Source organism: Pleurodeles waltl, chromosome 5 (genome assembly GCF_031143425.1).
Source record: "Pleurodeles waltl isolate 20211129_DDA chromosome 5, aPleWal1.hap1.20221129, whole genome shotgun sequence".
Taxonomy (NCBI): Eukaryota; Metazoa; Chordata; class Amphibia; order Caudata; family Salamandridae; genus Pleurodeles; species Pleurodeles waltl.
The window spans coordinates 708,374,433-708,396,954 of record NC_090444.1 but is presented as its reverse complement, the minus strand read 5'-3'; the positions used below and the strand labels follow the sequence as shown (position 1 = coordinate 708,396,954).

Below are 22,522 nucleotides of genomic sequence, written 5' to 3'. Positions count from 1 at the left end.
CATTGCAACAGTGCTGGCCAGGGGGCCCCCTGCACTGCCCATGCCAAGTTCATGGGCAGTGCAGGGGTCCCCCTGGGGCACAATGCATCCCATCTCTGCCAGTATTTTTGTGGTGGGGTTACTACCATGAAACCGCTGATAGAGAGAGGGGTTGTAATCCCCAGGGCATCGCTGCTTGCAGCACTGCCCTGGCGGATTAGGACTGCCAGCACCCCCAGACCATCTTGGAGACGAAAACTGGCAGTGCTGGTGGTCCGACTGTGGCGCTACTGCTGTGGTCGTAATGTGGTGGTCCGACCGCCACGTTGGGAGCGGTCCAGCCACCACCTCGACCCATGCGGTCATTAGACTGCTAGGATCTGTAATGAGGCCCTAAGTTATGTGCTTCTTCTGATGACTATAACTGTACTAAAATCAACATCAAAAGAGGGACAGGGAGGATTAAAGGTCCAGTGTACAGTCTCCCAAGATATCAATCACACAATAAAGAGTACACTGTTCCAAACAGAAAAAGAGAACCTACAGGTTTAGTAGCAAGAGCCCTCACACATCCTATTGGATGTCATGCTTCATCATCAGGGTGCTCCTCGTCAGACCGGCACTGCAATGTCGGACGGGCTCCCTGTGCGGGGGCTCTTTGCCGGAGATCTTTTGTGGTGACTGCCGTGGTGAAAAATATTTAGGGTGATACCTACAGGCAGGCACTTACTCAAGACAGGAGGTAATTAAAATTGTTTCTAAACCCCATCAAACATCACTGTTTAATAATCAAAAAGGGTTAAGACCAAGATTAAAAGCAACACGAAAGTGATATAATGAGAGATAATGCTCAAACACTTTCTATAGCAATTGGGGCCCGGGCAATTCTCGCATAACTCCTAGATACAGGTCAAAACTTTGCTATTTTAGTGTAGCCTGGAGATCCACTGTCTGCAGTACTCAGCCATGCCCAGAAAGGGATGTACTGGGAAACATTTACAAGGCAGGCAACTTACGAATGGCTTTAATTCAGAGCACAGGTAAAGTTTGCAGAGATTTCATGAACAATTTATCACACTTGGGAAAGGCAGACCTGTCATTTCTCCTTTGAAGCCTTATGTTTTTTATTAACCATGTTAGCCAATTCAGTTAGGCGATAGATGACTCCTTCATGTAATGATCTAGAATAACAGATGCCAAAAACCGATTGTCAACCTATTGGACTACACTAGAACCCTAGGAGAAAACATACATATCTAGATCCTCCTTCACGGCCTGGATAAAGATTGATTAGGACTCTGTAAATCCTTGAGGAAGTCTGGTCCACAGAAATTGAGAGTCCTCGCAATGTGAACTAGAAGAAATACTGCCTTTCTTCTTGTGTTGTGACGAGGCAGAAAATCCACAGTGGACTCTTGGAGGTTTGTTGGGATCCAAGAAAGGATGATGGTGGGTTTGGTAACCAGAGCGAAGAATATGCATTAAGTGGCAAAGCAGTTGGAACACAAGCCTTCAAGCCGTAATTCTATACCTAAGGAGAGCAGGTGGGTACCTCGAACCTGGGATTTGTGCTTATGGTTGTGTGCTTCCTCAGGACTTTGTATGAAGAAAGGCTATTGCTCAGTATCTAATTTATTTTTAGGCTCCTTCAGTTTCTTTTGTAAGTTTGCCACTACTTCTACACCAAGGATACCATTCTCTTCAAAGGACTTCTTCCCGACCCCCTTAGTGAGTCCCATCCACACTTGTAAGTACTTGCACGTGCCTTTACTGTATTGTTGGTACATAATATAGGCAAGAGTCTTTCAGTGGGTGCTCACTACGTTACCTCATCTCTAATCAGCATTGCTTACTCGCACCTGGGAAACAAGGAAGTGATCTGCTGTCCACAGCTTATCCAGTGGAAGGGAAGAGGAAAGGAGATGGGAAAACGGCATAGGGTTTCCTCAGATATATTTATTCTAATTGATCTTGTGGAGAGGAAGAAGTGAAGATATGCCGTAGATCCCCCAGGATTCAACAGACCTTTAGTTAACACCCGGAGGGGCTCATAAAGGGGTTCATCAGCTAGATCCAAGAAACCTCTTTCCCTCATCCGTCAAGGGCCTGCACTTCGGGTCCTGGCGCTCCTGCCCATCTTCTGCTATCTTCTGCTGCCTGTGCACCATCTGTTAAAATAAAACCCAACACCTCAGGAAGCTAGACATCTTAACATGATTTTAATGCAGAATAGGGACTAGCATAGCAAATAATCAATTAACAATTGTCATTTCAACCAACCTGGCCAGTTAAAGCGTGTAATATTAAATTCCATGCAATATTGAATGGTTTATATACATTTATCTCGTTCTGAAAGTTCAGGGGGCGCAAACGTGTGACCGAAATGTTACTTCAGTGAAACTTATCTAACAAACAGGTTGCAGGATTTTCTCAGGACTCCCTTGAAGTAAAAAAAGATACAATACATAAATTCACTGCTGACTTCATTATTTTTTTTAATAGTGCTTCTGGTGGTCAATATAGAAAGCGAGGAACAACAGCTTACTACAGCATAAAAGAAATGTGCAAATATACTACTGTAATTAAAAATGCTTCTAGGCCTACTAGAGCCATGAAAGTGTAGTGAGGCTGAAGGGTGTTTCAGATTAATAAGAAAATTATTCTCATATTTGATTGTAAAATATATCAGTGCACATTGTGATGTGCAGGTGCCGAGAGGTTGGCATTAAAGCAATAGAAATGCATGATTAGTTTTTCACAACAAAAAACTCGTGTTTGATTTATTAGACTGTAATGTTGCTCCATCCATAATAGGAATATATTCCACATACACATACAGGGTACATGATAACTGACTTTTCCTCTTAATTCACTAGGACTATTGCCTTGCGCCGGGCAACAGGAAAGGTTTTAAGTAGATGTTTAAAAATGTTCATTTAAAAAAAAAATGCTTCACCATCTAGTGGTAGTATCTAATGCATTAAGGTGAAACATTCCACATGTTAGAGGAGTACACTTTTTCGAATTTTAAAGAGACTTAATCTCATTTTATACGATGTCTATTGCATGATTTTGATACCAAATATTGTCATGGTTTGACTCGTGCAGAAGCTCTTTAAGTCCAGCCAGACCCATAGCTCTGCTCCACCTCGCAAAAGGTAAAAAGGGTACAAGGGTGGGCTAAGGTCCGGGAAGCATGTGGCAATGATTTGCAGCCCCCTGCCCCCTCTCCCCCACCTAAAGTGAAGCTGTTGCATCCAGCCCTCCCTTGTTACACCTTACAGCTGCGAGGACTCACTCTGCCCTATCCTTGGCGCTCTCAAACCTTCCCCGTGCCCCGCCTTTTCAGTGCCCTGGGGGGCCTCGGCATTCTCGGCCCAACCGCTATGTTTTGCCTTGTTGGTGTTTGATGTCTGCACGTGGACATGAAAGCTTATGTGTATTTTAAGTAGAAAGGGGAGCTGCGGACTGCTCATTTGTTTGCCTTTTGTGAAGCTGTCTCGCTCCATTCGGTCCCTTTGTGGAAGGGTGAAAGCCTCTGAATGCAGGCATTTCGCTGTTTGGTGGTTTTAAACTTCGCAGTTAATCCTTGGCAGCCTGCTGCTGCACACTGTGGGGAATGGGGAACAGGAGGGAAGACACTTGTTGGCGGTGGGGGGGCTCGCGCCATAGGCTACAATGGCCATGCGCCCTTTGTCCGTCAGGCCTAATTGCTGCCTGTCACTGAGACCTCTCCGTGCCCTTTAACATTTACGACTTGTGTGCATAGGTAGCATCACTCATCTTTAAAACAAAACATTGTTACTGCAGTCGTTTCTTCTTGTTTTAGTTAGTTTTGATGGTTCCCCCCTTAGTTTCATTCCTGTTCACTTATTCGCAATGTGTTTAGTTGGCAAATGTTTATGCACAAATAACAGCTTACATGTGTAAAAATGATTTTAGCACCTAGAGACATGCCAGGCTTCTGACTGGCAGGCGTAGGTTCTGCGCACATTTGCACCCACATCTATAACTCAGTGCAGCGGCCAGGCGGCATCAGAGGGGATGATCTGAATGCTCATTTTAGGGTTAAGGGCGTTTGTTCGGAGGGGAATATGAGGCGCAGCGACCACCCACAGACTCGCTCACAGTGTGTGTGGGTATTCCCTCCTTGACATGCACAGGGGAAAGTGTTTCCATGGTTTTGGAGAGCAGCGAGGACCCTCGTACTCATTTACAGGTGGGATTCGGAAAGGACTTTCTAATGAGGGGCAGGTTTTATCCTGGGCGGGGCGTGGAAGGGTCTTCAGTATATAAATTCGCACAAATGACTATCACGAATGATCCTCCCTACCAAGAGTCCACGGGATTAAGCTGCGTGAAGGAAGGCTGTACTGACTGTATCTAGAAATCTGTGGTTCTAGATTGGGGAGGGACTGAAGAGGGCAGGGAAGTAGTTTTGTCATAATAAGGTAACTGAAGAACACCTCGCAGTGGAGTTCGCTGCTTTAGCTCTATTTGTAAATACCACGACAGCAACACTGCATGAAAACCCAAGGGCCTTTTAACATGCGGGATAGGGATCCTGCAATAACCTTTGATTAAAGTAGGCCACTTGCTGGTTAAAATGTATGCAAATTCCTATAAAAATTGGTGAATTATCCTGATCTGGCTAGATTTCTCTTGTGATGAAATTGGTGCTTGTCAGTCAGTTGCTGATTCTGTTGTATGTACAGTTCTTTTCTTTGAGTGCCAGGGTTAGTACTTTGCAGTTGGGTTGTGTTTGTTCCGGATGCTACCCTGCAGTGTTGCTTTGTGTGTGCCTCCTACTGTGGAAGGTGATGCTGCTCATGTTATACAGCTAGTAACTGGGTAGCCAATGCAACATCTCAAAGCACGCAGCACAATCCATTTACATACCCACAGTCTCACCTCCGTTTAATTACAATTAAGCCACGTTCTTACTAGATCCGTGAAAGACTTATGAGTTTTTGAACCACTTGAGTAGAGTGAGTATTCCCAGGTTTTGTAAATCTATTCCCTGTATTTATGGAATAATCAAAAGAGAAGACATACTTAAAGAAGAATTCCATAGATTATGAAAAATGTCCGGTTTAATTGCTAACCTCTGACAACATATTGATATACTCCTGGGACTGAATGAATGAAACGTCATTTGTAGAATGGGGAGATGGCAGAAATGAGGCATTGGTGTACAGCTGAGCCCCCTCCCTTTAGCTCCAACCAGACCTTTAAAACCTGCACCTGTGGACAGTTCCAGTCGTTTTTGGGTTGCTTTAAATTTGTACCTGAGGTGTAAGTCACATGGACCACATACTTCTTGGCTAGATATCCAGTAGGGAGTCTTACCACGTGTATTGTCCCAACCTAGCTGCACCCTTTCCCGGGTGGTGGAGTAAGTAGCCTCCTTTTAGATTTCCATGCTGTGTGGAACGTTTTCTAGGGTCAAGTGGAGTCCCACAAGGAGTTGTTTTAAAACCCCCCACAAAACTGGCTCTTTGTTAAGTAGGGAATCCTCAGCTTTGTACCCCTCCAAGACTTCACCTCTTACTCATTAGCGTTTGACGTTGGGAAGATCAGACTTGTATATTTCCTTAATCCTACTGCCCATTTATTAGTATTTTGCTGTTCCAAATCGTATTCATTATTGAATGTACATTAGCAGAAGGCATGCATGAACTCTGTGTGAGAGGAAAAGCAGCTTTATTCAGTTGCCAAAGACGCTTACCCATCAATGTAATGTGCGCTGCAGATACCTTAGCTGATCTACATATGTTCTACAACTACTTTTCACTAAACGCTACCTTCAGTTTGGTCACCGGTCCTTGGCAATATGTCTGTAGCCTACACTAGCCATCACTGCTGTCATTCTACGATTTGTATTAATCAAACAGAATCCCAGCCATAACCTACAGGTTTAACGCTGCCAAAAAAAGTTGGAAAACCTCTTGGTTTCCTTTAAGAACCGTCATGCTCCTGGGTGACCCCTTGGTGGCATGCTTCATCATTAGTTCCATCCCTTTCCGCTGTGGAAAGAGGCGTGCTGCGACCGGCGAATTACGTGGGAGCACTTTTTTTTACAATCTGCTGTAGTGACACGGGACAGTAGTTTGGTTGGAGGTGGGGGGGGTCTTAAAGAAGAATTAAAAATACCTGCTGCTCAGGGAAAACTATGTTTTAATACCTACCTTAGTGGTGATATGGTTAAAAGCGGGGTCAGTGGAAAGGATGGGTATATTATGTACCTGCCTTTCTAATATATGTGGGCTACTTGTTTCAGGCTTACCCTAGGCTTTTTGTCCTGGCCAAAAGTGACTACCTGGTGCCACTCCTTGCAAGAAGAACGTGCCAATACGCACCTCTTTCGTGTTAATAATGAGGTGCATTGCACCTAATTATTGTGCCACAGTACATTGCCTGTAAATACATAAATGGAGGGTTAAGCCTGCCCTTTTTTCTGGCAGTATCTTGAATGCATGCTCAAAAGTACTGAACATTCAGTTTGCATAAAGCACCCCAAATGTGGAAGTCATTCATGATAAATGCATTCAAAATTTAACATGGGGTGATAGCAATCAGTGATGCCTGAGCAATGAGGAACACAAGACAACATGTAGCACACATGTAAAGTGAACACACAACATACATGTTGAATAATTAGTTTGAGTATCATGGATTCTCCAGTGGAGGAGTGAACTTTTAGTAACACTCGGTAATGAGGAGAAAGTAAAGTTATGGCATACCACTTCCTCTAATGCAGAGGTCTTCAAACTGGGGGGCGGGCCCCTCTAGGGGGGCCTGAAGTGATCCCAGGGGGGGCCCCAGAGTCTGGCCAAAATAAATATTATACAGATAACCGGCTTTTGTTTTAAGCAGAAGCATGTTATTGCAGTTTTAAAAAGGTAACAGTACTTAACCTGTAATATTCCTTCCTGGAGTCCGAAAATTACCCCTTTCACCGTTCGTAGTTTATTTATAGTTTGAAACGTGTGCTGCGAGACAGGCCAGTTCGGCGCCCTCTCGTCACTGTGTGAGAACTAGATGGCTACCTGATTCAAGTTGGCAGTGCCCGATGGAACACACTGTGTGTTCCTCCAAGGACCCACGGAAAAATAGGCGGCTAACACAATGCCTTATTTGGAAAACAAAGCTACCTCACTTAGCTGGATGGCTAGTGGATCGCCCAGGGGTTGTCCTTCAGATAAAAAAATAAACCAGCTAATCACAAGGAAAAAAATGATTATAATAACAGGAGATATTGGTGTTCGTATCTACAGTGTCGCCCTCTGTACGCGATGCACCAATTCTTCCATTTGTGCCTTGCTTTGCCATCTTGTCACATGATAAAAAGAGATTAAGATGAATACTGGAGTAAGAATAGGCTGCTCACCTTAGAAGTGGGCAAGCCACTTTTTAAAAATGTTTGTACAGACTATCATATTTTGCGCAGTATTTGCTGTATGATTTACACTGCAATGTTTTCAAGGCTTGGCTCGTGCACGGGCTCTGTGATCCGAGCCAGTCCCTTGGCTTGGCTCTGCTCTCCCTGCTAATTTGTTGGCTCGCCCACCTGTAGCTCACCTCTTGTAACTTATGTGGTTTCCCTTCACCAAGACCCACATTTCAATTTCTGCAGCATTGGCCCGGTATGGTATCCTGGTCTGCGCTTGTTAAGAATGGGTGCACGATCCATGCAGATGTTGCATGAAGGGTGTGCAGAGGGTTCCTGGTAGAAACCGAGAAGGCATGCATCTTTGGCCATGTTATATGTAGGTTTCCCGTGTTCTCAGTACTGTCCACAAGTAAAGCTATTGCCACACACTGTGAATGTATCAGGGTAGGGCAAATAATACTGAATTTGTTGTACTCGGCCCCTTTTCAGTTATGTTGAGTTATTGCATTGGTTATTAAAATACCATGAGGTTGACTAGGGCTCTGAATGCTCCAAAGTTAACATTACGTGAACTAAAGAACAGTTGGGATAAGTTGACAGGGCCTGTTGTCTTACTTTGTGACATGGTGCAACCTCGATTTTGATTTCCTGGCCTTGGCTGCTGCACCTTTTATCCACCGATGTTTTTTTTTTTTAATACATGTTTCTTCTCCCTAAATTAATTCAAAATATATTATAACCCTAGGCATGAACATGTAAGAGCAAACTATGCATAAATGATATACAAGTGCTAGAGAGGATTTCTGTAAACACACACGCGGTTTTTTCAAACCAAATATTTCGTTTTTCCATCCTGATTATATGAAGTGGTAGAGATACGCCTTTATCGACCTGTGCTCCAAGCAGCCAACCCTGACGCTTTAAAGTGACTGCATTTCCCATGTCCATGCTTCTGAGAGAACAGTGATGCCACCACCTCTGCAATAGCGTTTCCAAAAATGGAAAATATATTTTGTAAGGCACTTCTAGTTTGTTTTGTTTTAGGTGAAGAACCGGCTATGTGACAAACCAGGTGCGAGTCTTGTGCAAGAGCCACAGATGTCCTTCTTTACACAGTAAATGGGTAACAAAACAGTGCCTTTCGCCGATGTTAGCCATTTAGTCTTTAAAGGAAACACATTTTCCGGGAATAGAAATGATTTCACTGAAGAAATCAAACTTCGAGTATGCACGTCGCAAAAAAATGATTTTTTTGTACTCCGATGAATTAGCTGTCCTGTAATATTTCTTAGACTGAGAGTGAAGTTTATTTGTAAAACGTGCAGAAGTCCAAAGGATGTATGGACTAACTTCTTTGAAATAGTGTTGTTTAGCAAACTACCAGAACCATCATTCTAGGAGTCAATGACCAGTGATCAAGCCATTTTCACCTGAAATTATAGCGGGTTCTGGAATGTGGAGTTGTGAAATTACAGTTTATAATGGAATAAGGATTGTTGGAAAATCGCTGTTACTGCACCGATTTCTGCAGCCAGTTATCACATTCCTTGCAGTTTTCCGAGCTGAGATTGCTCCTGGGTTGGCTAGTGAAAGGTGTCTTTGAAAGACTGCGCACGCTGACATTACATGTGGTACTGTCAGGATTCTTATAATTCCGATTCGTGTGGAAGTTCCCCTTTTCACCCGCATGGGTACTGGAACAAACAGTATGGCACACCTCCTATTTCCCATGCAGCCCAACCTAATCATGAACTTCTCAATCGCTACCCTAAAACTTGCACCCTCCTGACCTTTGACCTTTTCCTCCAACCGTAAAATTTAACGTTCAGTCTTTATTATATGATTTGAAATGATGTGCTATGTTTAGGATAATTACAAGTAAACATCGACTACTTGTGCTCCACCACTAAACCTTTGTCTTTTGAACCCTAGTTCTTTTGCTAGAATTCTCAGAGAAAGTGAAGTTTTTAAGAAATAAGTTGGTATTATGATATTTTGCAGGAACTGCCTCAGGAAGCCTATGGAAACAGGTCGCAACCTCCTATGATCTCAGGAAAGCCAAACCACGAGGATTTGAACCTGCTGCAGCAGGAAAGGCCGTCAAGCCTACCGGTAAGAGGTTTTGTCATTTGTATTATGATGGTGCAGTATTAGCACGTGCTGAATTGTAATGATGTTGCATGCTCAACGGCATCGCTAAGGGGTGCATGGATTGTATTGTTTTATATGTGAAGGGAGAGAGTTTGAACAATCTTGGTTCATGGGGAACGTTCTAGTGGATACTCTACAGTAGTAAAGTTACCTTACTGAAACCAGAACAAGTAATATTTATCTGTTACAGACTTTTTTTTTATGATTCCTGTCCTCCTAGGACCCTTCCTCAGATACAAATTAACTTAGTTTTAAAAAATGAGTTTTCCAGGCCTGGTGGTGTGCATTCGGCGTCGCTGCTGCTGGGGTTGGCAGGACTAGCGACTTGCTCAGGTAGATGGTTCAAGTCCTCAAAGCTAATGATGGTGTCACAATAGAAAATTGAGGCGTTTGCATTACTAAGAGATAGGAAAGTCCTCACGGTTGCTTCCCAGCAGCCAGTTTGTTTCTGCACAAACATTGCTTTGCCAAGTCTAGCTGATGTGTCTGAATCTGCTTGGGACCTGTAATCCACATTACTGAAACCTTTCCTTCCTGCAGAACACACAATCCCGGCTTGCAAGAACAGGTTGTGCCTATACTGCCTTCAGCTAGCAGCAGCACAGTGACTCATGTGTCTACGCAATTTTTTTTAATTAAAACATGAACAATACCATGTGACAAAGATGTAACCCAGAAAAGATTAGAATTATTTCTTAATGTGAGCATTTGGGTCATAAAAAGGAATAGGGACTAGCTCAACGGCCTCCACTGCTCGCAAGAGTTGGGGGGGGGGGGGAGGGGAGACTTCAGTAACTGCCCTTCACGATTGCAACATGATTACCTTTCTGGAGGCGTAGCCATGATAGAAGGAAGCGTTGCCGTTTCTTCCTGTATATTGAAGAATCTTCTACATGTCACTGCTGCTGAAACTTAAGTGTTACTGAGTCCCCATGAATGGACATCTGAGGTCCAACCCTATTTCACTGAAAGACACCTGCGCTGTAACCCACGCTTAATGGTTATTTAAGTGTTTTTTGGTTAGTAAGTACATAGCAACTGAGGATATAGGAACAGTAACTTTGGAAGGTGAGGAAATGATAGACGATTGGTGGTGAGAAGTGTTTTGTTGGGTTACAGAAAAAATAAACTGCCGAAAATATGGATGGCAACACAGAGTTTTATAGCTCTGGGGGGGGGGGAAACAAATAATGATTAACTTTCCTAGTGTTGGCTTACTGGACATTGCACGGAAAGCTCACAAATGTGTCCAAGTGGTGGTTGTAGAGGACAGTAGAGCACTGTCAGTGAGATCACTAGCTGCGAGAACTAAATAAGTGGCCTTGAGATGCTTCTGAGCTTCAGCATGTTAGGTTGTAATTGAAGTTGAAGAGGCTGTGTGTTCCAGGCAGATGCGCTGATCAAAGAGAGTATGCAGCCTCCCCTATGGGAGTGCTTGAATCCTGGAATGATGAGCCCAGAGGAACTGGCTGAGTGCAAGAATGCTGATGAATACGGTATGCAACACTATGATAAATAATACTGCGTCCACAAGATCAGCACTTTGACTCTTTTTTTTGGAGCTTACTGCCATTTTTACACAATTTTTCTTCATTAATGCCCCAAAGTATAGAATCCAAAGCATTCAATAACAAAGCACATGCGTTAACAGTTTGGAGTGATGGCAGAGCAATCGTTAAGAATGAGAGTCCGCAACCACATTGATTTGTCAGTTTTGCGCATGAGTGATTTGTGCTATTGAGTTGGTTGGTGCTAGACAGTGAAGCTGGAGCCGCAAGCCTGCCAAAAACAGTGGAACACCGCAGAGAAGCGCATACAGCACCCACCATCGGTTTGTAGCTTCCTCTGAAGTAGAAAGGTAACACCTTGTTCATACAGACGTTTGTGCAACCAATCTTCTAAAGCCATGTGAGGCGCTTGTATATAAAACCCGGAAACAATCTTATCCCTGGCTATTGGATAAAAATACACAGGGAACTGCCATAAATCTCATTTAAGGACATTCTCACATATTCCATTCCCATACCATTTTTCTCATCTTCTGAAAACTGGAAAATGTTGCTGAACATGGTGTGTATGTGTACCTGTATGGCAATATTTCAGGGCGACCACAAATGGGGAGCAACGTTGCTTAAACTCTGTGCTGCATATGCAGCGCTGAGACCACACAGCCGGAGCTCGCTCCCGTACGCAACAAGTTGCCTCCCACCTTGAGAGCTTGTTGCGCTTCACAGTAGTGTGCGGCGCAACAGTTCTCTCTGCCTCTAACACTGCATGTGAGGGCAGCAGAGTTTACTGTACCCATTTGCAGTAACTTTGATTTTTATGAGATCTGACTAAGGATAGAGTGAAATCAGGTTTCATGATGCAACCATTGTGGCAAGTGTATGTTCTGGCAAACCCGTATTGAGAGAGGGGTATATAGATTGAGTGCCCACTTTAAAAGTTGTTAAATTACATTTTTGTTTCTTCTCCTATCATACCTGTCACTCCTCTTAAAGATAAACCTATCTCACTTGTATGCCCCCAGACGGACACACCTTTGCATGCATGTTTGTTCTATGTTTTCCAACAAAATGCACTACCCAGCCCCTAGTCCCTGAATTCTGATTACTTGCGAACACCCATCCTTTACACCGGCAATGTTCGTTGCTGTTATACTATCGGGAATATTTTTTATATGCATTAAGTTGTCCGTGGCTGTCACAAAGCATAAAGTGTGGGCATAATATTTAACTCTGGTACATTCTCCAGTTAGTGTAGTGTGTTGAGCAGTAGCACTACAGACATTGTTTTTAGGTGGGTCGTGAGATGGCGTTTCTGCTATTTGTTTGTGAACATATTATATTCTGTGCATATTCTAAGCAGCACTGATCCAATCTTCTTCAGCCTTGAGTTTCGTTGGCTCATTGTCCTCTAACCATTGGTTTAAAACCTTGTTGATCACTACTTGAATTAGCCCATCAGAGTAATCTTGTATCACCTTTCTATTGTCCGCTTGGATGTATCTTTTCACCTACATTAAAATGCTTGAGGGACTGTACTACATCAGAATAGTACACATCCCTTATTAATGCCTTGTATACAAAAGGCAACAGTTTTTTTTTTAGTTTTTGTTTGCACTGCAGCAGGCATTTTTGTTGTTGTTTTCGTTAGGTCTTAAATGTGACCTTAAAACCTGTTAACTTTACCAGTGCTTGTTAACTAATGACGTTGGGTATGTGTCCAAATCAGTGTACTTTAAGGTGCTAAAAAGACCTTTAGCCCTTTTCTGTGATGCAGTCTGCTACCGTATTGTTCTACAGCTCCAGATGATGAGCTTCAGAGCTACAAACAACCAGCACACGTCTACATTTTAAGCTCCATAAGGAAGCTCTAGGATAGGGTTCCAAAGACTAGTTCTTCCATTTTATTTTCCAAAATGTAATTTGTGTAGATTAGAAAATCTTATTTCAAAAATAGACCCAGCTAAGAGCATCAAGATGGAAGTTCATCAATTCATTTAGCTCCAGTTGCAGGAATTAGTTCAACTTCATTTGGGATCCGTTGGTGTTGAGTAACTACATTCCCATTTCGCTCCTCCCTCCCTGTGATCATTTTGGAGCGATATGTGAGTAGGATTTTGTCCCGATACGTAGTTGCATTCTTTTCTGGAGGATTAATAATTTGGCTTCCAGCCAGGACATGGCACGGAGTCTGCCTTACTTGTTGCTTTAGACGAGTTATAAATGTAAGTGGATAGGGGGCAGTCAGCCGTTTTGATTATGCTTGACCTGTCGACTTCCTCTGATACAGTGGACCATAAAATGTTCCTGTCAAGACTACAGTCAATTGGTTCAGGGGCACAGCTTTAAATAGGATGAATTCCTACCTCTCGGATAGGTATCAGGCTGTTTCTTTACCTCATTATCGATCTAAATTCAAACTTCTACGACAGGGAGTACTGCAGGGTTCTGCGCTCATTACCTTCAAGTTTACTATTTACTTGAGGCCAATCATTACCCTGATAAAGGAGCATGAATTTAAGGTGATCGGTTTTGCTGGTGACACCCAACTAATTTTGTCCTTTAATAAAGATCTAGATGAGGTAATGGCAGCCTACCAGAATGGTATGCTGGATATTTTCCAGATGGATGAATGCAAACTCATTCAAAATAAATGGGGACAAAAGTTAATTTCTATGCTACTAGGCAAGTAAGATCCTATGATTCTTCCTCATAGCTTTTGGCCCCTCCAATCTGGAGATGGGTAGACACAGTTAGAATCAGTCCGTAATCTGGGTCTTATCCTTGACAATAAGTTTCCTCTGGAGAACCATACTACAAAAACAGCTGGCACATGTTTCCCACGTTTGCGTAGTCTTAGGAAGGTATTACCGCTACTGAGTCAAGTCAAACCGCTTACAGTGCACAATGTTATAATTAGCCAATTAGACCACTGCAATTCTTTGTTTCTGGGTGCATCTGAATATCTGCTTAATAGATTGCTTAGAGCCCAGGTGGCAGCTGCCAAGCATGCATTGAACAGACCTTGTGGATCAGCAGCATCCAATGCCTTGAGGGAACTGCATTGATTGCTGTTGAGACAGAGGGTCCTGTTTAAAGCCATGCACATTGTGTTCAAGGCATCATATGGCTCTGGTCCTTTGCCCCTAAGACTGAAACTGAAAAGATATAACCCTGGACAACACTTGCATTCCAGCACAGCAGACCTTGTCTTTGTTAGCAAGGTCCAGATGGTAAAACAGGGAAGTCGGACATTCTCAGTCAAAGCAGCACAAATTTGGAATAAGCTCCACCCATCACTCTGATCCATAAAAGAACTGAAGCTTTTGGCTGTTCCCAAAATACGTTTCTGTGCACCATGAGTAGAGAATAGGGCTGGTAGCTATACATACCTATTTACATGCTAGTGCCAGGATACAAGTTTATAAATGTTATAAAGAAATGTTATAAATAAATAAATGTTTATTTTCCATGTGATCAGGACACGTGGAGGAAGCAGGTTCTGATTATTTGGGTCACAAGACGAGGCACGTTTGACGGTCTAGCAATCATTTTAATCCAGACAGTGAAACCCTAAAGGTGAATGGTACGGATACGGCCATGCTTGGTATTGTATTGCAGCACCCTCACACACATTACTTCTGAGGGATGTGCACACTTTGGTATTACAGCCCACAGATAACTTTTAGTAAATTCATTTTTTTGGTATCAGTTATCATATGGCACACGCTGCAGATTTTTTTAAAATCAGAGATCCAACTAAGGCCCTTCATTGTTTTTTTTTCTTTTCATTTTGCTCGTGTGCCCTAATGGATTCCATTTTCTTGATTTCCCAGGTGGGATCATATTTCTAGAATTCGTGTTTTTTGTATTAAACCGTGGTGCGTTGTTTAGTACATTTGTCTCGGATTCACAAACGCGATTACCAGCTTGTGTATGCTCTGAAGTAAGAAAAAAAATGAAAAATGAGTGGGCTTGTTAGGTTTTGTGTTAACATCCTGATTTTGAGAAATGATTAAGGTATCGTTTCTGTGTTCATAAACATTGTTGGAATCCATTGTAATAGACCTGTGGCAGGTCTCTCAGAGGTTTGCTAACCATGTTCAGGTATCTACTTAATCAGAGGGCCATTATATTTTTGTTTCAACGATGAGCAAAGAAAGCAGAAGGAACCAATAAGTCTTTTCCATTTTGTGAGCTAATTTCTAGTCTCCAAAGACATTTGTTTCTTTTCTATGCACATGCGGTGTGCCCTGCTATCCATTTTTAGGGCCCGGTACTTAATTTACATCAGCAGAATTTAACCCAGATCCACAGAGAGAATGTCAGAAAGGGTAGGAGAAAGAAAGAGAAAGGAAATCAGTCACCGCAGGGAAACAAGGATGAAAAAAACCTGCAAAAGCGAGATCAAGACGTAGGAAGTCTAGAGTGGTGAAAAGAAAAGATGTTAGAAGGCATCACAACTAGGCCACCTTGGTATTTGGCAACCCCACTGTTCAGTAATACCGACAGCGGGCTCCCAAAACAAAAAACTTTTGGCCTCTGCACGTATTCATTTTCAAATTCCGTCCCTATTCATTGAATTAGGCCTTTAATGCAGAAATCCCTTACTCGTGCAGAAAGTCAATTTAATTGGTGGAAATGTCTGATAGAGGAAGTTAGGGTTGGAAGGAAAGGAGATTCAGGGCATTTGAAGAGACCGTCCATGAAGAATCATGTGAGCACCTAAAAAAAAAAAACAAGACTTTGCTTCCGTTCACAAAACAGTTGCATGGTACCATAAAAACACAGAGAGACGTATGCAGATAAATTGCAGGCGTTAAAGTCTGACTGTAGAACAGGAAGGCTAAACCTGCGTGTATTCTGTGGAGGGGAAGTGTGTTTTCCATGGTGTAAAATGTATCCCTGAGCAGAGAGAATAGATGCAATCGAAAAAATGTGTAGAATATTTGTGACACCCCTCACCAAACTGTGGGATTGTCTTATTATTATTTTTTTTAAATCATACACCTGGCAGGAGGCCAGTGCTTTGGTAGTCCTTGGTTTATATGCGAATTCTGTTGGATTTTTTAAAATTCCCCATTAACAATACATTTAATAGAAATGTAAATTTGCTTCTGTCCTCTTATATTTACCTTTTGTGACTTAAGCACAGACCTGGAAATCTTGAGCGCTTTCCCTTTAAGCAGATGGTTCCAGTGGGGACCATCCTGCTCTCATTTTTGGGAACATGTGCTCGTGTTTCCTCATCAGACTTTGACTCAGAGCAAGAAAGAGAAAAACACTCAACTGGAAAGAATTAGGAAGAGAAGAAACGGGGGCAAAGGGAGAAAGCAAGAGAACAAAAGAGGCTGCAAGAATTGAGATAAAATGGGCAGGGATTGTCTTCTGGCGGATAAAAGGGGCACGATCCCCCAGGACGTTGCCCCTGGTAGTTGGCAGGCAGTATTCAGTGGTGCCAACAGCAGACGTCTGAGCAAAACTTCTGGCCCTGGCACTTATTATTATTTTTCTAATCTGTTATTATTTTTGTACAAATTAAGCTCGGCCCTTAGCTGAAATATACAAACACATTGATGTTTTACGAGGTACTGAACGAAGCGGGGTTTCTCTACTTTTTTTGATAAACATTAGTAAATTCAATGAAAGCACTCATATTTGCATACCCATAGTTCATGTAGTAGTCTCATTTTTATGAGCACAAAGTGGTAATTAAAACATTACACTCGGATAGCAAATTATCAGCAAGGAAGTTAGATTACATTTTGTAAAATGCAAATTGCTGAAATGTTTATTTTTATATTTGACTCCGTAATTAAGAAACGCGGATTTTTTTTTTTTTTTTACTTTTTATCTCCCGATATAAAGCGAAGGCATTTACCTGAATATGTGAGCTGTATAGGAAGTTCGTCCCGATGCTTCCTCGTAGCTGAACTAGGTACAGTCACCTTAGTTTAGTAAATACCATGATTTTTGGAATTGAATGCTAACTACTGGCATCTGTTCTGACAGCCAGGTCAGTACATTGAGAATTGTTAAATTATGTAATAGTACCACTTGTTATTCGCAGCACTTAAAACTGCAAAAATGCAATAAGAAGCTCTGTTGAAAAAAATATTGATATGTTAATGTTATGATGGAATATGTGAGTAGCTTGCCTTTACTGACTCTTTACTAAACATGTTATCGTCTGTGGCCACTTGTTGCCGTGTGGCACAAGCTTACTTGTCACACAAAGCACCTAATCTCCCCTTTTTTGAAGATTCTCTTTGAAGCGCGCACATTTGCTTATGCCCAATCAATAACCACTCCTTTTAGGTATGTCACAGGATCATGAGCCCTTTGGGGGGGTGCCCTGTACAACGATTTGGTATCCAATAGAACTGTTGTACGGGTGGGGGCTTGTGTCTGGTTTTAAGAGTACACAGTGGGATACAAAGGGCACCCTCTGTGTCTGTGCTCCATGTAAGTGGAAGTCCTCCATGGCAGTTGTTGTCCATTAGAAGGAAAGGATAGTCTATGAGACACCAGCGAGAGGTTCCATTCAGAACAGACATTAGGAGCAGATTGCGTTTGTGGAATTTGGGATTAGCCACACAGGACGCAAAGTCCTGTGATCACTGAAAAGTTGAAAGGGCTGCACCGTTTTCTGGGCTGACAGGCAAATCTCCTTCCTGATGTGCCAGTCAGACAAGTCAGAACTGGCAGTAAAGTGGCTTAGCTAACTGAGGCGCGATCAATGCAACCCTAGTGTCTGCGGGTAGCTTCAGAGCGTAAAGTAGACGGTGTATGTTTGGTAACACTTCTTTCTCTCTTCCTGTTTTGGATCACTTCTAAGATACAGACCACATTACCGAAGGATCTGGGGTAAATATAGGGAGGACAAGGCAGGTTGCGAGACACAAGAAATCCCTTTATATTGGTCTGTCTAGTCCCCATACCATAGCATCCTACCCTTCATGATTCAAAATGAGAGGACATGCTGTGCTTTAAATGGGCAGGCACCGTCCAGCACTGAGTACCTGCACTTCTTCAGTTTGAAATGGAGAGTACCTGCCCTTCTCAGCACTCCCACATTCCATTTAATGGAAGAGTACCCGCACTTCTCAGGAGCAAACAGGTACTCTAAGTAGTGAGTACCTGTACTTCTCCATTTCCATTTAAAGCATTGAGTATAGCGGCTTGGAATGTCCACCTCAGATGGCGTTTGTATCAGAGTTATTAGTCTCTTACATTCGGTCTTTGGAACAAGGACTGACATCAGTGACTCAGACATAAGAACATTCTCTCTTTTAAGCACTCATCGTATCACACAGACGAATCTCCAAAGAGGCCGACCACGGCATCTATGCACAATTAGAAGACACACTATCTCAGACACAGAAACTTACACAGGACTGCTTTGATTTTAGTTTGCTATCATCTGTAAAATATTATTTCGTTGGAAAAAAAATATATCTCTTCACCTATAAACTCCATATGCAGCCATATCCTGCTTAAGCAAACGTATCCATCACTGTTATTTTTGCTTTGATTTGTGATATTTTCTTGTTATTCTTGTTATTGCAGTAGCACTAGTAGAGTTAGTGGAAATAATGTATACACCACGTAAATTTAAATTTATATTTCAAAATGAAATCAGTTGCATTTAGAAGCGAGATATCTTTTTTCAATAGTCTTTTATAGTGGGGCAATGTATGTTCCTGAGAAAGCCTGTCAGACACCAATATCCAAGTTTACAAGCATTTCCAATGCAATGGGTCTCGTGTTTGCTCGAGTTGGAGCGATTAGCGTTGCAAATTCCTAACTGGACTTTTCTTGCCACATAAATTGAAAATGAAAAGCAAAACAGTTGACATAAGCGAACCGATTTAAAGCGCCCCAGCCGCCATGAGGATGAGCTCGAAAGAGAGACACAAAAGGAAATAGAAGTTCGCTCGCAGTCAAAGGTATCAGCAGTCGTGCAATTATCCATGTAAGAGGGTTGATGACCAAGGCGGTGACAAAACTGCCCCAAGGTGGGACAAGCGTAAAGCATTTACCAATGCTAACAGAGGATTTTTGAAAGGCAAGTCCATGAACAAGTTACGTGATGGGCTTGCAGTGGGCGTGGTTAAAAGCCCACAGATAGATTGCAACAGGCCACAGCGCTTGCAGCTCGACCTAAAAACTAAAAAGCACTAAAGTTCTGTCATCCTTTATTGTTTTGTATCCGGGCATTAGTAAATGACAACTCATTCGATCTCCATGAGTGAATCTAATATGAGACTAAGAGTGTGTTAGTTCATTTCAAGAGTTCCAGGAAATGCAGAATGGTTACAGTTGATTTGTAAATCTACAATTCATCTACAGATTTGTAGGCACCTGGTTTTATTTTGTCATCCATGAGTCACCCTGATGGTCAGATAGTCCATAATCAATTAATTCTAGAACTGTTAACCACATATGATGTGTTGATTTGATAACGAGTAAAAGTGGTGCTAACTTCAGTGGACCATAAACAATAGAACCAAGGTTTCTGCCCCTCGAAGGGGGTGTGGGGTATTGAGAGATGTGTCTAGCCTTTGATGCCAACGGAAAGACCTCAATTTCTCCTCAGTTTCTCTCAGGAAAGGCAAAGACCAGCAGTTTATCTGTATACGACTGAATCGGAGTCAGTTGTCCTGCGTCCAGTGTACTGGAAAGTGAAAAAAGAGTAAATTGAGACAGGAAAAGAGCTTCTGTAGGAGGGATGGGATTAGGCAGCAAAAGTGTCAAATGGAGGGCTTGGGTTGGCTCCGCCCGCTCAAACATTAAAAGCAAACGTGGGCATTGCTTTCAAAATAATTTTGTTTTACACCCGAAGTAATTAATGCCACCAGAATTAATGCTTTGGATTATAACGGTCGGTTAAAATATAAAGGTTTTTAGCACATAAAAACTACACTGCATGTCTGCTTGGCAGCATGGCAAGTCACTGCACGGCCGTTACAGACATCACATTATCTAAGCTCCTTCTGTCCCAGCTCAGAGGCACATTGTCCACGCTCAACCTTTCATTCCCTCTCGGGTGCGGAATATATTGTGTTTATTGAAAAAAGAAAGGCGCACACCTTTTATTGATGTCCCCCCCCTTAAATCTTCACAGATAGATATTTGGTCAGTCAACACTAACAACATCTTCCAAATAGACACTTTGCTCAAAACGGCCATTGGTAAAGCTGATTGGTCTGGGTTAACAAAGGCGGTGTTATCACATTGATGACGTGGGTTGGAGGCAGCCAGAAGAAATATAAATGGCTATTGTTCTAAAGCAGTTCCATCAGCATTCATTGCAGGCACTTAAGTAGAGGCAGAAGGATACACCTAAACAGCCATTAGCATTAGGTGAGATATGAATACTGCACTGGGATGAGCCAAGATATGATAGACAATGTCTCACGCCAGTAGTTGAAAAAGGATAGTCAAAGAAAGCCAGTGGTTGAAAGGCAGGACTGAAAGACCATGGTATCTATATTGTTAGCCACAGGTCTACTTGGAAGCTGTTGTGTCAAAACCCAGACTTAAAACTGAGCATAAACTGAGCCATATGCATCAGCAGAGATCTCCCTATCAGACCGCTCTAATTTAGAATGTACTGTAAAGAAATACCTCAAAATTGCGTTTTTTGATGATTTTAGTAATTAGAGATACCAGTGTGTTACAGAAGGTTTAATAAAATTGAGTATTACCTCTCTATGCCGGCTCTTCATCTAACCAGTTCCTTCTTTGGAAGTTAGCATCAGTAGACAGATGAACTGCTTGCCCTTAAAGCGCTGAACAAAGAATTATCTTTCCGTGCCCCCTGATAAAAAATACTTTTGTCTTAACTTCCGCTTTTAGGTTGCGCTTTCTTTTGAAGGACTGTCTATCAAGCGCGTAAAATACCTGGTTTTATTGTCCTATATTGTGTTTGAATATGTATAGGTGACTTGGTAATTAACTTGAGTTATTTTGTATTAATTCAGAATACTTTAAATTGTATCTGCAAGAGGAACACATGCCTCGCGGTGGCAGCTGGAGGTATTGCAAGAGAAGCGCAACTTCTGCAAGCCCAAGTACATAGTTTCTAGTATACAATATTACAGGTGGCAGTAGGTTAATCTCCAAACAGTGATATTTAAGCAGGGAGACCATTCTTCTAGCTCATCGTTCACTGGTTGTGTGTGCACTTGTGCATCGCTGAACTATGTAACAGCCTTTTGGGGATGTATGAGGGCTACTGGCGTCAGCCTTCAAGCACTCTGGAGTTACGTGCTTACTGAAGTTGGTCAGTGATAGTCTGTGTAATACTTCCCTGTGTGTGTTGTGCCAGCAGGCACAGCTTTCTGTGATTAAAAATGATGGGAGTGGCCAGATTGTTGCTGAGCAGCACCATGCTGTACTTTGGAAAATGTGCATGTACAGGGGAAGGTTAGGGCCTTGCGCCTCATGCTGTTTTAAGATACCAACTATAGCTGGACAGAATACACGTTTGAAGTTTGACTTTTCTATTGCCTTGCTGAACAGCGCAGTAATCCTTAGTGTGACATACACGGGTACTTAGCTATACTAAAACAAGTTGAATTATAAGAAGTTTATTTTAAAAAAAAAAACATAATTTGGAATCATAATGTCTTCAGTATAGAAAAGGGGATTGGGTGCCGTGGGGATGTTGTTTTCATTGGGAATTATCCTGGTGTAACTTACTAGATATAACAGATCTACACATCTGCCTTACTATTTTACCGCGCATCCACTGCAAAGCTGGGTTGAGTCGGAGTCTGTGCTCCTGATACTCTGCTGTGTAATGTTTTATACCCCTCAAGGAGGACCCTAACCCGTAGTCTTTACAGCATCAACCTCTTTTCAAATCCGGAAGGTTTGCTTAAATATGACATTGGAGAAAATAGTGGATGGAAAGCTCAAGTTCATGTTCTTTCAAACAACTGGATATTCCTCTAACTAGCCTTCCAACCCATTGTTTTTTGGTCAGTCTTTGGAATTGCAGAAGGGACCAACTGTCTACACAGCAGTCTTGATTCTTTTTATTCCCAAATCATTAACGCCCTGCGTATGCAGAAGTTCGAACACCTCAGGTGTGTTTTAGTCATTTTGGGCCTCCTCCATGTGGTGACTTTGAAAGCATGGGTACTGAGAAGTAACAGCTACTTCTGGGCATACCAGACCCATACAGGGAGATTCACTGAGAGAGCAACAACAGTGTGTCGTTGACGTAGTGAGTCGCCCTCAGTAACCAATACTCCTGCTTGTTATTCAAGTAAAAGGATTTTAATAGGACTGGTCTCTGTTCTACAGTGAATTTTCAGCTCTGAGCTGGAAAAAAACGGTCTGGTGTAGGGTTCTCTGCTAGAGAGGGTGGCGCTTATGCTAAGAGAGATCTGTGAAGTGCTGTGGGTTCGGGTACTTTCTTGCCCTGCTCTTGAGGATTCATCACAGACCGGAGTCTGTTTTCTGTTGAAGAGAAGACTACAAC

General features: G+C 42.4%; 1 protein-coding gene across 3 annotated transcripts in view; it reads left to right on the top strand.

Annotated features, from left to right (window-relative positions):
• The window catches only part of ARID1B (AT-rich interaction domain 1B), a 764,650-nt gene that overhangs the window by 211,951 nt on the left and 530,177 nt on the right, over positions 1-22,522 (top strand). For all 3 annotated transcript variants that reach the window (XM_069234667.1, XM_069234666.1, XM_069234669.1), the window contains one exon: positions 9,374-9,484. In XM_069234667.1, the coding sequence (XP_069090768.1) occupies positions 9,374-9,484 (111 nt within the window). The remainder of the gene's footprint in view (positions 1-9,373; positions 9,485-22,522) is intronic.